The sequence below is a fragment of the Oenanthe melanoleuca genome, chromosome 3, assembly GCF_029582105.1.
Source record: "Oenanthe melanoleuca isolate GR-GAL-2019-014 chromosome 3, OMel1.0, whole genome shotgun sequence".
Taxonomy (NCBI): Eukaryota; Metazoa; Chordata; class Aves; order Passeriformes; family Muscicapidae; genus Oenanthe; species Oenanthe melanoleuca.
In genome coordinates, this window is record NC_079336.1 from 55,162,183 (window position 1) to 55,176,236 (window position 14,054).

Consider the following 14,054-nt stretch of genomic DNA (forward strand, 5'->3'; position numbering starts at 1 on the left):
TAAAAGCCCCTATGCAGAGGGAGAAATTCCCACTGCTTGAATTTTACTTAGTCCTTTGTAGTCCTCCAACCTAGTTTGTACAGAAAGGTTTTATCACTTGCACACAACTGGCTTTTCCTTGCTTCTTCAGCTGATGCCCTGAAAAAGCCTTTTTAGGCGTCATGCAGAGACAGTGCCTTCAAGGACTTGAATATTAAATTAAGATTCAGGCACTGCTGCATGTGATGGGATGTTTTTTGACCTGTGAGCCCCTGGCAGTAGCTATGAATATGTGAATTTGAGTATGAGAAGTTTTGAGTAGCTTTTTGAAAATGAGAGTCTTTATCTCTTACAGCTGCACAGATAGCAGTTTTTCTTACTCAGTGTGATGTTCCCACACATATGTAGTACCTTTGAAAGACCAAAAATCCAACTTCGAAATGTGACTGTATAAAAGAATTTACATTTTCAGTTTATTTGGTTTAGTTGATACTGAGGTCATATCCTTGTGTGGTTCCTTTATTTTGTGGATTACCTGAAACCAGTTACTGAAATTATTTTTGAAGCTGACTGCATTTCCTCTTTGAAATTACACTATTTGCATTATAAATATTTGACAAAATAGTATCTTCGACCAGTGTAATGCAGAGTCTTGTAATTCTCCCTCTTGCCAACATAGGTAAGAATGAAAGAATGAGTAAGCACAAAAAATACCACCAAAAAAATTGATACTATTAGCTTGGTGGTTACTACTAACCACTGTGGCAGTGACACTTTACAGGTTTTTATAAACTCTGAATAATTCTTGTGGCAGTGCTGATGACTCACAAGCTGTTTCATCTCCCAGTGAAGGTCCCTAACCTGTTCTAGCTCCTTATTATTCCTCTGAACTAGACTGTACAAAGAACTGTAGTTTTTCTTACTCCTCTTTTTTTTTTTTTTCTTTAAAATCACAGCAAAACTCACTGCAGAAATCAAAAGGAGGAAGAAAAAGACTTAACAGTCAAGCTGCTGAAAACGTTGAAAAACGGAGAAGTCTCAATCTCAATAAATGTGAGGTAAGTCATTATTAATGACTTATGCAGGTAAGTCATTATTAATTTTTATTTCTATTTTGTTATGTGTCATAGGTATGTCAAAGAAATCTGTATTCCCTAGGTTGGCAGATATGTCATCTATTTATGTCATGTATCAATGTTCATGTCATTACAATAATCATATCTGTGACAAAACTCTTTCTTTTGGGAGCTGGGAGAAGCAAGTAACTAAGCAATTAGCATTAACTGAAGACAACAGGAATTATCTTTCTGTCTCTCCCCCAAACTCTGGCCAGCAATATCTAAAGCATCCTTTATGTTGGCATTAGTGAGCATGTGGCCTTGCTGTAAATTAGATCTGGATGAAAACTTACCCAAAAAGAAAAAGAAATTTTCAGTGGCATGTGCTAGAGAGCATAAGATTCCTTTCTGCTAGGGTTATAGGCAAGGAAAAGGAGAAGAACAAAATTTTTGGCACAAGCCCAGAGTCAGATTAGCTTAATCCAACTGTGAAACTGCAGAGTTAGCATAAAAGGTTTAATCTAACTCCTGCCAAACAAATTTGCCTTTAATTACTCATGCATTAAAATAAGCTACTGTCTTGTATTTGAAGTAGGATGTTATTGAGCACCAAGAGTGAACTCTGAGCCGTAGTAAGGATTAGGAGGCAAAGTAGTGTGGCACTGCCAGCTTGGTTCCCTCACCCTCTGCTGAGAGAGAGCACATGCCCTGCCCATCCCCACATGAGTCTCTGCTGCAGGACACCCTGGTGCTATGGCAGTCCTGTGAAGAGAGGGAATTGCTGTGTTATTACAGGGATGTGCTAATGTTACCTCCAAATTTCAAATCTCCACAGAGCTCCAAGGACCCTTCAGATGAAGAATCAATGCAGTTGAATACTGACCTTCCATTCTCCTGCACAGCTAGACAGCCCCAGTCTCCTAGACAATTCAGCACACCTCAGAACAGCTCTCTGATCATGAATATCCTGGGGGGAGGTACCTCTGTCAGAAACATCTGGACAGACCATCAGATCAGGCAGGCATTGTTCCCCAGCCGGCGCCCACCTTACGAGAACGAAGATGATGAGGACGATTACCAGATGTTTGTGCCATCAGTGTCTGCATCCAACACAAGTTCAGCTCCTGGTGGAGAAAGGAGGAGTTCTTCTGGGCGCCCATGCAGCTGGCACTTGGGGCAGGCACATCAAAACGAGACTTCCAGCCCCACTCGACCCAAAGTTGTCAGACGGGCCAGCAGTGCTGGGGAAAGCAACACGTGTCCAGCCAGCTCCAGGTATAAAACAGGGGAGCGTGGGTCTCGGAGGGAAGTGAAGACAGCAGAGGGGAGCAGTAGGAATGCCTACCCCGAATCTTCAGAGGAGCTGACTATCGATGACATTGAACATGTTTATGATAATATAAGCTATGAAGACTTAAAGCTGATGGGTCTGACAAGAAGGGAGGAGACACACCATGGCCCCCAGAGATCAGCTAGAGACTCTCTGTATGAGGCTGAAAACAAAAGCAGCTCAGATTCAACTGCCAAAAAGAAAACAGCAAATCAAAAGAGGACCTCCATTCATGCTAGCAGGGAGGAGACACTACTCAGTAAAGAAGCACCAACTTCAAGTCTGGACGAGCTCAGAATTGTTGAAGACAACATCTATGACACCATACGGCTTCCAGAAACATCTCTGTTGAATTTTAAATGTGACCCCTTGAAACCCTCTAAAAGGAGGAGTTTTTTGGAAAAAGACTTCGCCTATTGTGACAATCTACGACATTTTGTTTCCGAGGAGAGTCTCCAGTTCAGTGAAGATGAAAGTCCTTACCATCATGTTCCCATTGACAATGACTATTTGAGTTTAGTAGATAGTTCCTCCAACTCTGACTCACTGTCGCATAAGTCTGCGGCAGATAAACTCTCAGAAGAAGTAGATGAGATTTGGAATGACCTGGAGAACTATATCAAGAAAAATGAGGAAAAGACAAGAGACCGTGTCCTTGCAGCCTTTCCTGTTTGTAAGGATGACATGCAGGAAAGGCTGCATGCTGGCAGCACACCTGAACTGAGTAAGGATGTAGAGTACTCACTGTCTACTCTCTCTCTGCCAGAAACTCCTATTTTCCCTAAAACTGTGAAGCCCAGGGCTGCCACCATAAGTGAGGCTAATCTCAGGCTTGAAGACACTACACCATGCAAGGAGAACTCTTTTATGAGTTTGAACAGATCTTCCTTCTCCAGTGAGATGCCTTTTGTAGATAGTCCATATGAGCCTGCCAGTAGTGTTCTGTCCAGCACACCTGCAGAGGGCATGGAAAATGACTTGGCTGTTATGGACAAAACAAGGAACAGAGTTTTTATGATGGCAAGACAGTACAGTCAAAAAATTAAGAAGGCTAACCAGCTTTTGAAAGTTAAAAGTCCAGAGCAGGAACAGCCAGCTAGCAGACAACAGAAATTGAAACACAAAGATCTTGCTGCTATTCTGGAGGAGAAGAAACAAGGAGGTCCTGCTATTGGTATGTTAAAAACATTTCTGTACAAATACATTTCTTTAGTAACTTTCAGTGAACTTTGTGTTCTGAACAGGAAGATTATGAATTTTCCTCACCTTGGTCATTGAGTATCAGGGTCGTATTTTCTGTTACAACTGAAATTAATTTTCTCTGCTTTAACATGAATGGTCCTTTATATCTCATTTCTTGTTACTTAATAACTTTAGGAGGAGATAGGGGGGCAGTATCAGGAAAGAGCGATTCAACTGAGGCTGGAAGTAGAAATCATGCCTGAAACACTATTGGCATCCCCACGGAAAATCAGTTATTTCCTTTAATAGTGTGATCTTGAGAGTTTGATTAAACCAGTGTTTTTTCAAGTCAGTCTGCCTTCTAACAAGTGGCATACATTTGCTCTGGTACATTCAGAATCATACCCATAAGCATAAGGAATATGGTCAGATAAGAAAGAGCTGATAATCTTTCTATCAGCTAACGAATGTGCAAAAGTCATGGATATGCAACAGCTCTGGAACTTTTTTTTTCCATGATCAGTTGAAACAAATGGAAGATGTGGAGCCAGCAGACTCCATGCACCAGAGTGTCATTCTTGCCTTCTTGTGATATTTAAAAGTCTCTCAATATCTTATTTACCAGGTGATTTTTAGAATGTTCTTTTCCATTTTATCATTAAACTAGCAGCGTATTATTGGAACCATGTGCTGCATTGTGTCCTACATGACTGCTCACTGTAGCAAAATATTTTATGCTTCTTTTCCTCAACAAAGTGTACTGAAACATGATGCAGAGGCCTTTCCAGCCTCCAATGTTTCATGTCACTTTGCAGAGGCCAATTTTATTGGCACAACTGAAAGCTCTTTTCTGCCGATTACACTAGGCATTTTGAGATTTTTAAATTTTCACAATTCACTGAAATGGATTCCTTGTCTCTGCTAAGTTAATTCTCTCTTCTTTCTAGGTGCCAGAATAGCTGAATATTCCCAGCTTTATGACCAAATTGTCTTCAGAGACAGTACTCCTAAGGTCCAAAAGGAAGCTGGGGCCCCTCCTCAGGAGCCATCAGCTGGGAGGTTTTCCACACCCGTGGCCACATGTCCTCCCTGTTCCCAACCTGCCAGTGAATGCTCAAAAGCAGAAGATTGGCTTTTGCATTCTACGTACAGTAATGGCGAGCTGGCAGACTTCTCTCTGAGGTCTGAACCTCAGGACTCAAAGTCCAAGAACTCTTATCCAGATGCTGGTACAAAAATCAGTTCGAAGCAGTTGCTATCAGCTGGCTCGGTGCCTTCCCTTCAGATTTCCAACCGTTTGCATGTCCCAGCGCAGAGGTGGAGCGCCATTATCAGCCAACCGAACAAAGAAAACTTGCATCAAGATCATGTCTATAACTCACTGGGGAGGAGAGTAAGCAGTGTAAAACCACAGGCATACAGCAGGTCACAGTCCTCGTCCTCAATAGTGGTCAACAGGTCTGGAGAATCAATTGTATATAATAATGAAATTGATAAAAAAAGGCTCCATTTGAATAGGAACTTTCGGTTCAACAGCCATCAAACTCCTGGAATTGCCTCAGGATGTACAGGGCTGGAGATGAGAAAGCAGATCCCTGAAAACTATTCAGATATGATTCTGCAAGATTCTCAAAAGGTCCTGAGAGTGAACAGAGCATCCCCTCTGACAGCACAGATGGCCACTCAGAACTATTTTTCAAATTTCAAAGATTCTGAAGAAGGAGAAGGGGATGATGATGATGACTATGTTGAAATAAAGTCTGAAGATGAGGGATCTGACTTGGAGAGTTCTCAGAACCAAACAAGGAAATCAGATCCTAAACTGCGTAACACAGATGCTGTTCCTTCTGAAATGTTCTGTGGCAAAACTGTCTCCTGTACTCCTGCAAAGTCTGCCAGCAGCAAACATGCACTTACCCCATATCTGACTGCATACAGTGATTCAGATAAACTGAATGACTACCTGTGGAGAGTACCATCTCCTAATCAGCAGAATATTGTCCAGTCTTTAAGGGAAAAGTTTCAGTGTCTCAGTTCAAGTAGCTTTGCTTGATGCTTACAAAAATTTCTAGCTGTACTGCCTTATCATGACAGAGTATATACTAGGACAATCAGTACTGGCATCATGTATTTCCATAATATTACACTATCAGGCATTGTATTGCAATAATGTTGTAAATAGATGCAAAATGTATCTTTTGAAAATGGTTTGGAATCCTGGATGTGAAAAAGGCCACATATGCTCTGACTGGGGTCTCTCTGTAGGGCATGTGATCTTCTCATCTCCTACTAAACCTTCACACCTCTTCCATTGTTAAGTGTGATGCCCCTTGATTCTTGCCATCAAACCAGGTGCAATGCCATTTGATTCTTAAACCATTTTATCATTTGGAAACGTTAGTATTTAGACTTTCCAGTTGGTGTCTAGCGTTTTCATCCAAAATACCTATGTGGTTACTCTGCTTGCATACAGGAACATTTAGCTGGGCTGCTGCTCCTGTGATTGTGCAGATATCTGAGCAGGGCTCTGGTGATTACACCAACAGGCTGCGTGTGCAATTGCACATACTTTTTTGCACATTACTTTTCATCAGACAGATTCCAAGTGTGTGGGACCAATGCATACGCTACATTATTTTAGAGCAAGCTTCTTACATTTAAAAAAAAAAAATCTAGTCCTAGTACTTGTGCCAGGTTGATAGCTCTGTGTCTGTAGCCTCTTCTACTTTCTGGAACTGCATAGGAGGCAGAAGACAGGCAGTGAAGGCTTTTTATGAGAGCTTGTGGATGTGACACAGGCCTTACCTGGGGAAAGGTTTTAGCATTGGAAAGGGAGCTGCACTGCTTGTCAAGAGGACTAGAACCATTTTGGTACCTCCAGTGATGGTGGTGTTTGTGACACACCAGCAAAATCTGAGCACCTTGTATCTCAGCACCCAGCAGTCGAAAGCTGCTGTGTAGAGTTTGAGACAAAGCTGTGTTACACACAGAGACCTGCTGGGCGTTTGTTCAAGTCCCAGTGTCAGTAACCCTGCGAGAGAATGAGGCTTGCCCAGATTCTTGGGTGAAATACTAATGGGGGGCACGTTTGGCCCGTAGGGCAGTTCAGTGCAGAGACTGCTGGTTGAGTGACGAGCTGCAGTCCCCAGGGCATGCATCTCCTGTAGCAGGAAGTGAGCCTTCCTGACAGAGACAGGTAAAAGATATATTTTGTAAATCAGTTAGGGCTGTCTCTAATCCAGTTTATGTACAATAAAAGAGTAGCTTAAAAATGAGAACACATTCCATTCTTTTGCAAATAATGTATAGAATAAATGCTGCCGTTTAGAGCAAGGACAGGCTTTCCAATACCGCTTACACTTAACTCCCCTTCATCATCTTTGTTGCACAGCTTTGGATTCTGTTACTTGAAAACATTGTACCGAAAGGAAAGCCTAGATACACTGATCATCTTGTGTGACTGTTGTTCTTTTTTGGTGCTTACATTTTTCATATTACATGGATAAAGCCAGTACCGAGTTAAACATATCAATAAACAAAGGAATTTCATTGAAATACTATTTTTACTAACCATGTATCACTCCCCTCAGTTACAGAGTGCTGTACTCCAGAACTGATTATTTACTACATTGGTTACCATGAGGAAAACCTGAAGTCATCAGTGTACAGCTAATTACTTGTAGACTAAGATTTGAGGACTTGAATTTATTAGAACTGACTAAATTATTTACCACACGTATTGGCTAGGAATTGTTATTTTGAGGGCTGGTTGGTCATGGTACTTACTAGCTCGTACCACAGGGATACTTGTTCCAGTCAACACATCCCCTGGGATAGAACCCGTATCTATCTAGTAAAATCCGACTGAGAAATAGTGTTGTACATATTTAAGACGCCGAGGTGTAGCAGAGCCCATATTTATTTAATATAGCTTGTAAAGTATTGTAAATATGGATAGAAGATAAATTTGTGGGCGCATATCTGGATTTGTTTTATTAACGGCATTAGGAAATGTTTAACTCGCATCTCATGCAATCAGTGGAGGCGGGAGGGAGGGACAACCAACCAACCAACCAACCAGAAAAAGGGACTTCTACTAGTATTGTAACTTCTCCCAGGGACCATTTCATACTATTTTTAATAAACGTTGAGTATGCAAAAGCTTTGGGTGCTTTTCATTGCGGGGGGCGGACGAAGGAAGTTCCTGTCTTCTGCGTGCCGGAGCTGATGTTTGGGGTGATCAGGCTGGGGATTTTTCTTGCGGGAGAAGAGGCGGAAGCGAGAGCGGGGGCGCGGCGGGGCGGGGAGCGGGGCGGGCGGCGCTCCATCGCTCCCGCCCCCGGCCGTGTCCCTGCCCGTGCCCGGCTCCGCGGGCGCGCAGAGCTCACCCGGCGGGCGGAGGAGGATGATGGCGATGCTGCGGCGCTGCCTGGCCCCCGCGCTGGCCCCGGCGCTGCCGCGGGCGCTGCTGCCGGCGCGCCGCGGGCTGAGCGCGCTGCAGCCCCGGGCCGGCGGCGCGGCCGCCCGGTAAGAGGCGCACGTGGGGCGGCAGCGCCGGCTGATGCAACCGGGCTGCGGCGGGGTGGGCGCGCTGGAGGGGGCTGAGCCGGCCGGTTCTGGGGCGGGCTCTCTGGGGGACCATCGCATCCCCCGGAACCGCCGGCGGGATTTGGTTTGGTGGCGTTTTGAGAGCGGGCAGAGCCGCCGTCAGGTGGCGGTGGCTCAGGTGAGAAGGTGCGCGGGTGTGTGCCCGGAAAAACGTGTCCCCGGTCGGCCTCCACCTCCCCGTCCCGATTCAGCCTGGAACGGGATAGTTTGCAGGGGCATGGAATTGAACTGGTTATTGCCTTCTGCAAGGGTAGGAGCTATCAAAGACCCACTCCGGGCTGTTCTCTGTTTGTCTTCCTCGCTTTGGGGGACAAACAGACATATTTCAGGGGGTCTCCTCTTTACCCGGTGGGTAAGTATCGTCTGCACACAGAAAAGGTAACAGAGAAGAGCTGGCTGCCACTTACCCAGAATTTTTTACCCCGAAAGCATTCCCAGTGCCTGGCTGTCACTGTTTTTTCCACGAAGCAGTGTGGCAAACAGAGCTGCCTTGTCTCCCTTCTGCCAGTGGTTTTGAAAGGCATCCATGCAAGTGGCTGCTCTGCTGCTCGTTGGCATAGCCTGTGTTAAGCCGTGGCAGCCCCAGCTGTAAAGGCCTCTGCATCTGCCACTGCCCTGGCCAAGGGTATGGAAACAAAGGGCCCACCTGACCCAAGAGCTGATCAGACAGCTCAGGGGGTGATTCCCTGCTGCACTTCCCATGGTGGGGCTGGACAAGCCTTCTTATGAGTAGCACAGCCTGGCTATAAAGTTTTGGGCATGTCAGAGTGATGCCCCACATACCTATTAAAAAAAAAAAATAAAAAAAATTGGCCTGTTAAGATTTTCTGTACCTACCTGCTGAACAGCAGCTCTCACAGTTCACATCCAACCATAATTTTGGAGATTAAAAATATACGTGCCCAAGCATTTTTGTTATATTGTTGACTAACACTGACTTCTGCTGGCTAGTGGTTTCCTTTTTTAAAGATTTGCTTGTCACTGTGTTGCAGCAGAGTCACTGAGAATGCAAAGAATTCCTTGGCCTCTCTTAAGAGAGAAAACCCTCGGCTTGAGCCAACGCTTGCCATCATTCAGGTAAAGTATGTCTGCACTCACTGGCTGTGAGAGATCTCCTTTGGTAACATTGCTTGTCTAAAACTTCAGAAGCACACCATACTGAAAGTAATTTTAATCCTTTTTTTATAAAGAGTATTGTCTGCTTTATTATAAAGCTAAGCAGTAGGATGAGGTAGTTCCACCAGATGGTAGATTGCCCTTCCTCAGGCCTGAAACAGTCACAGCAAACTTCAGACTGGGAAAGTTTTGCGAAGGAAAGTTTTATCCCTCTTCCTTTAGCTAAAATAGTCTTCCTCAGTTTAAGTATGGATCACTTTTTCTCACAGCTTGTCTGAGTTGATTAACTTAATAATTGAATTAAAATAGTGTTCTCAAACCTTTATTTAGCTTGAAGCTTTTCTTTGCAATCCTGAGCAAAGTTCTTATGTGCCTAAAAATGTTGGCCTCCCTTCCCTTTCCAGCCCTGAGATAATGCTGGGATTGATAAGAGACCGGGTTACTTTGTGTCAGCCATGCTACCTTTGGGTAGCTGCAGCTTATCAATGTCTTCTTGCTCTTTTGAGGAGTGGAAAACCACACCAAAAAGTCCCAGTCAGCTCAGAAGGGTCTGTGTGAAATAAGTGTGAAGTGTCAGCATCCTGTAGAAGTAGCAGCTCTTTCTGATGTGAAGGAATCTTGCAGTAATTGAGAACTATTGTTTTACTAATGCTGTGAAGAGCTTTCCATCCCACTCATGGTGCCATTTTTGATAGGCAGTCAAAATCAGTGATGAGGATTGCTATCCCTGCAAAGCTGAAAGATGTTTGTCCTTAGATTTCTTAAGGTTTGAAATGTTTTAACAGGATAAACAGTAATGTTTATCATTCAGAGGAGACCCAGAGCCATGCTGGCTCTGTTTCCTAGGATGGTGGTATTGGTTTTGAGTGGCACACACTGAAACTCTGACCCAGTAGGTTTTAAGTTTAAAACCCAACTGTAAGTATTTTTTATGTACTGATAGTAAATCTAAGTAATGCAGCAACAGCTTTATTTCAGAAGGTCTTCTAGTGAGGCTATCTGAACAGGCTGTCCCATCTCTCACCCTCCCTGAAAATTGCATTTTCACAGAGCCCTCTAAGGTTAAAGCTTAAGGACTGCTAGATAAGCAGTGACCTGCTTTTCTCACTCCTCTTAGTCTCCATCCATTTGCACCATGATCTGGACTAGGGCTATGATCTGCCCCAGCCCAAGGGGTCTGAAAAGGCTTCCTTTCAAACACATTTGTCTCCTGGAGCTGGTTTTCTGCATGGCTACATGCATGGTTTATGCTGGCACAATGAAGGGATGTCCCTCTTGTCCCTGTTTACCCCACTTGGTCTGCCTCATGAGGTGGCTGTAGGAACAGATCCTTCTGGGCAAAATTCACCCAAACTCTGTTCTCCAGCTGTCCAGTCACTCTAGCTCTGGTCTCTGCCCTGAAGCAGAATGCATTTTAAATGTGCTTTTGTTGGTGCAAAGAAAACTTGCTTTGGTCTACAGATGTTCTATTGATGCACTGCTCTACCAGTAATTTGGGCAGAGCCTTAAGGTCTGTGCTGCTCCCCATGTGCCACATCTGCCCAGAGGAGCAGAGGAGGGCAGTGAAATGGTCTCCTTTGCCAGTCACTTGTGAGTCATGGTGGTCAGCATGACAGGGCATCCCTTCTTCAGCAGGACTGGGCATGAGGAGTTGCAGACTGAACCTGCAGTGAAATGATTTTATGACTCTTCTTTTCCTCCTGAGTTAACGGAATCTGAATTGATGCCAAAATTGATATTAATGTTAATAAGTAATAAGTGTTACTAGTTGATAAGTGTTGCTTATTATCCAAGTTGAACCTGGGTTGCAACTGTGCAACAGCAAAAAATGATTGGTGGGTGCTTCTTAATTTTTTTTTTATGCTGAAAAATAAAATAAAGCCTCAGGATGCTTAACAGTGGAGCTGTTGCCTTGCAAAGCTCAGCAAAGTACCACTGGCTCCCCTGCACCTCCTGTCCTGCCCTTGCCCTCTGCCAGCCCATGTGCTGAACTCTGAAACCTGTGCTGCTCGGGGGGTTTTGATAGGAACTATCTTAGGGCAAAGACTTTCTGCACTCACACCAGATAAGTTCACCTGCCAGTGCTGAAGCAGCAGGGACATTACAGGGGACAGTGTGGTACCACCACTGGCTCCATCCCAGTAAACTTCTTGAGCAGTCAGTGTGGGGGTACAGTCCCACATTTGCTGTCACAGGGGCACAGCTGATGAGCTGACACTAGACCTGTCTCTTCTTCCTTGGCACAGTGAGAGCTGTGCAGTGTCTCAGTGCCACTCACCACCAGCTGCCACATTTGGGGAGTGGGGTGCTGGTAGTGCAGTGCCAGGAATGCTGGCAGTGCAGGGAAGGAGCTGGGGGAAGAGGGCAAGCCCTCCTGCCCTAACAGGAGTTGCCCCTCCCCATGAAGCCTGTGCTTTTAAATGCTCTTTTTGTCACTGCCAGCAGTCTTGAACTATTGGGATTAACAGGGATGGCCTTCTGCTTCTTTCTTAGATTTGCTTCTTATTAGTTTGGATACCTTTAGACACAGACATTGTCACTATGTTTCTTGCATAGACATGTACATTAGTGTACTCATCTTTAAAATGTATTGTTTTAAAACTCAGTTACTGTTTTATTTTTTTTTTCCCAAGGCACATAATGACCAGTTGGTTCAAGAAACAAACAAGAACTTTGCCAAAGAGGTAAGCTTTAGCTGATACATGTGTTAATAATCATGAGCTACTTGCCTTTGGTAACTTTAAGTCTTTCCTTTTAACAGGTTGGTCTACGTGTTGTTCACATCTGTCTTCCTGAAGGCAGCACCAAAAATGAGGTAACTGAAGTACCTGAAAGAGTCTTCCTTTTCAATTTTTGTCATAAACCTTTTATTACTGACATTCATTATTATTTTGACTGACTTCTAGTAACTTAAATTAGGTTTAGGATTGCATTGGTTTAGGTAGCAAATACTATCCCCTTACTGGCAGGAGTGAGAAAGAAGAGAATTAATGGGCATGTCTGCTGCTCCCTGGCAAGCTGGGGCAGAATCAATAGGGTAATGTTTTGGTTTTGTGCTTGGTGCAGCTCAGGTATCCTGATCTCCTGCAGTTGCTCTTGTGACTATGCCTGATTGTTGTCCAGATTATTCTGGGAAATTAGAGATTATATGGGGAAGGGAGGGGGGGTGTTGAATTTGTCTGTTGATCTTTTAATGTTTCAATTATGTATTGAAAAACAAGCATCCACCCCAAATAACTAGAGGCCTGAATTCTTTACCTTTTTGAAGGCACAGCACTTAATATCAATTATGTTTTAAATATGGAAAACCATGTGAGAGTTAAACCATTGAAGGAATGTATAGTAAAAGATGGCAGTGTTCCCAGCTGGCCTCCTTGTGTTTGCAAATTTGATAATCCTGCAGGCTTGTGAGTTCCGTGTACTCCCTTGTTTTTCAGTACCCTTTGTTTTTAAAATGTTACTGCTTTGCAGTGTAATCTCAGGAACTGCTTGCAGATACATTTAAAGTAACCTACTGTGAGGTTTAGTAGATTATGGATAGTCAGCTGCCCATTTAAGAAGAGTGAGCTTTTGAAAAAAAAACAAATACAGCTTGTTGTTGGTAAATGTGTTTTATCTGTTGAGTAACACAGCAGGAAATAGGTAAAACACAGAACTAGGTAAAATACTTAAATAGGTAATAATACTATGCAGCAGTAGTTGCAGTTAGTTTGAAGTAGTACCTTAGAAGTAGTTGAGCTATGTATTTAAAGAGAAAATTGGGGTATTTTTGTTATTTGAAGGAAATTACTTCCAATAAATTCATAATGGTTTGCTTACTTTCTGGCTTACTCAATATGGCAAGTTTTTTTCATCTACTAAAATCCACATCTCAGTTGTGTTCCCTGGTGTGGGAAGGTGGGAGGGATTTTGATACTATGGATATTTGGGTTTTGCCATAACTGCCTGTGTACAATAAAGGCAAGTTAATACTACACTACTTTACCCTGCATGAGTTATAAGTAATTTAAATGCTATGATGATGGAAAGCAGAATTAAAGTAAGATGCAATTAAAATGGGAAATCTAATTACTTTCCCAGGAGTCAGAAATACTTGAAGTTTTAATTGCCCCGTAGGCCCCCAACATTTTGTAGCATATTAAGGTATTTTAAAGAAAAATGCAGATATTTTCATGTCTGTTTACTGGTATATACACTTATCCTTTCTGTGTACCAGTCCTGTTGCTGTCAAGTGCCATAGGACCTTAAGAGATGTGCCTGATTTTGCCTCAGGAGTCAGGAAACTCAGGAGACATTTCTGTACCAGTGACACACTTGTGTAATCTGTGTTTAGCATGAAAGTAGTATGTTCTCTTGGTTCAGAGTTGCAGCTTATCTAGCTCCTGCCTTATTCCCCATCTTATTGTTGTTTGCATGTCAAGTGTTTGGGTAAGAGTTCACAATTACAATTAATAGTTTACATGAAAAGCATTTTAAAAAGTCATGGTATTAGTCAAGGGGAAAAAAACTATTTATAATCCTTCTCTGTTGGATGTTAATCCAATTCTATTATAAAGCTTTATGATGATGGGAGGACATGCTTGCATGACATTTCTCACCTACAAAAAACTTTGACATGCTTTGTTCCATTGTATTCTTTCTGGTCACAGCAGAACAGCATGGATCAGCATTACACTTTAGAGAGGAAGGAATCAAGGGTAGGTAGTACAGTCTCAGATATCAGATATGACCAATTATAAACCACTTGAACCTTCATCTGGTTCAGTACTTGAAATTCATAA

The 14,054-nt window shown here is 43.2% G+C and overlaps 2 protein-coding genes across 4 annotated transcripts in view; both read left to right on the top strand.

Annotated features, from left to right (window-relative positions):
- The window catches only part of PLEKHG1 (pleckstrin homology and RhoGEF domain containing G1), a 134,054-nt gene extending 126,259 nt beyond the window's left edge, over positions 1–7,795 (top strand). For all 3 annotated transcript variants that reach the window (XM_056486225.1, XM_056486226.1, XM_056486227.1), the window contains 3 exons: positions 936–1,037; positions 1,873–3,541; positions 4,497–7,795. In XM_056486225.1, the coding sequence (XP_056342200.1) occupies positions 936–1,037; positions 1,873–3,541; positions 4,497–5,602 (2,877 nt within the window). In that variant the 3' untranslated portion in view covers positions 5,603–7,795. The remainder of the gene's footprint in view (positions 1–935; positions 1,038–1,872; positions 3,542–4,496) is intronic.
- Positions 7,795–14,054, top strand: part of MTHFD1L (methylenetetrahydrofolate dehydrogenase (NADP+ dependent) 1 like) — a 141,165-nt gene continuing 134,905 nt past the window's right edge. The window contains exons 1-4 of the mRNA XM_056486228.1: positions 7,795–8,076; positions 9,150–9,234; positions 11,907–11,957; positions 12,035–12,088. Of these exons, the coding sequence (XP_056342203.1) occupies positions 7,955–8,076; positions 9,150–9,234; positions 11,907–11,957; positions 12,035–12,088 (312 nt within the window). The 5' untranslated portion in view covers positions 7,795–7,954. The remainder of the gene's footprint in view (positions 8,077–9,149; positions 9,235–11,906; positions 11,958–12,034; positions 12,089–14,054) is intronic.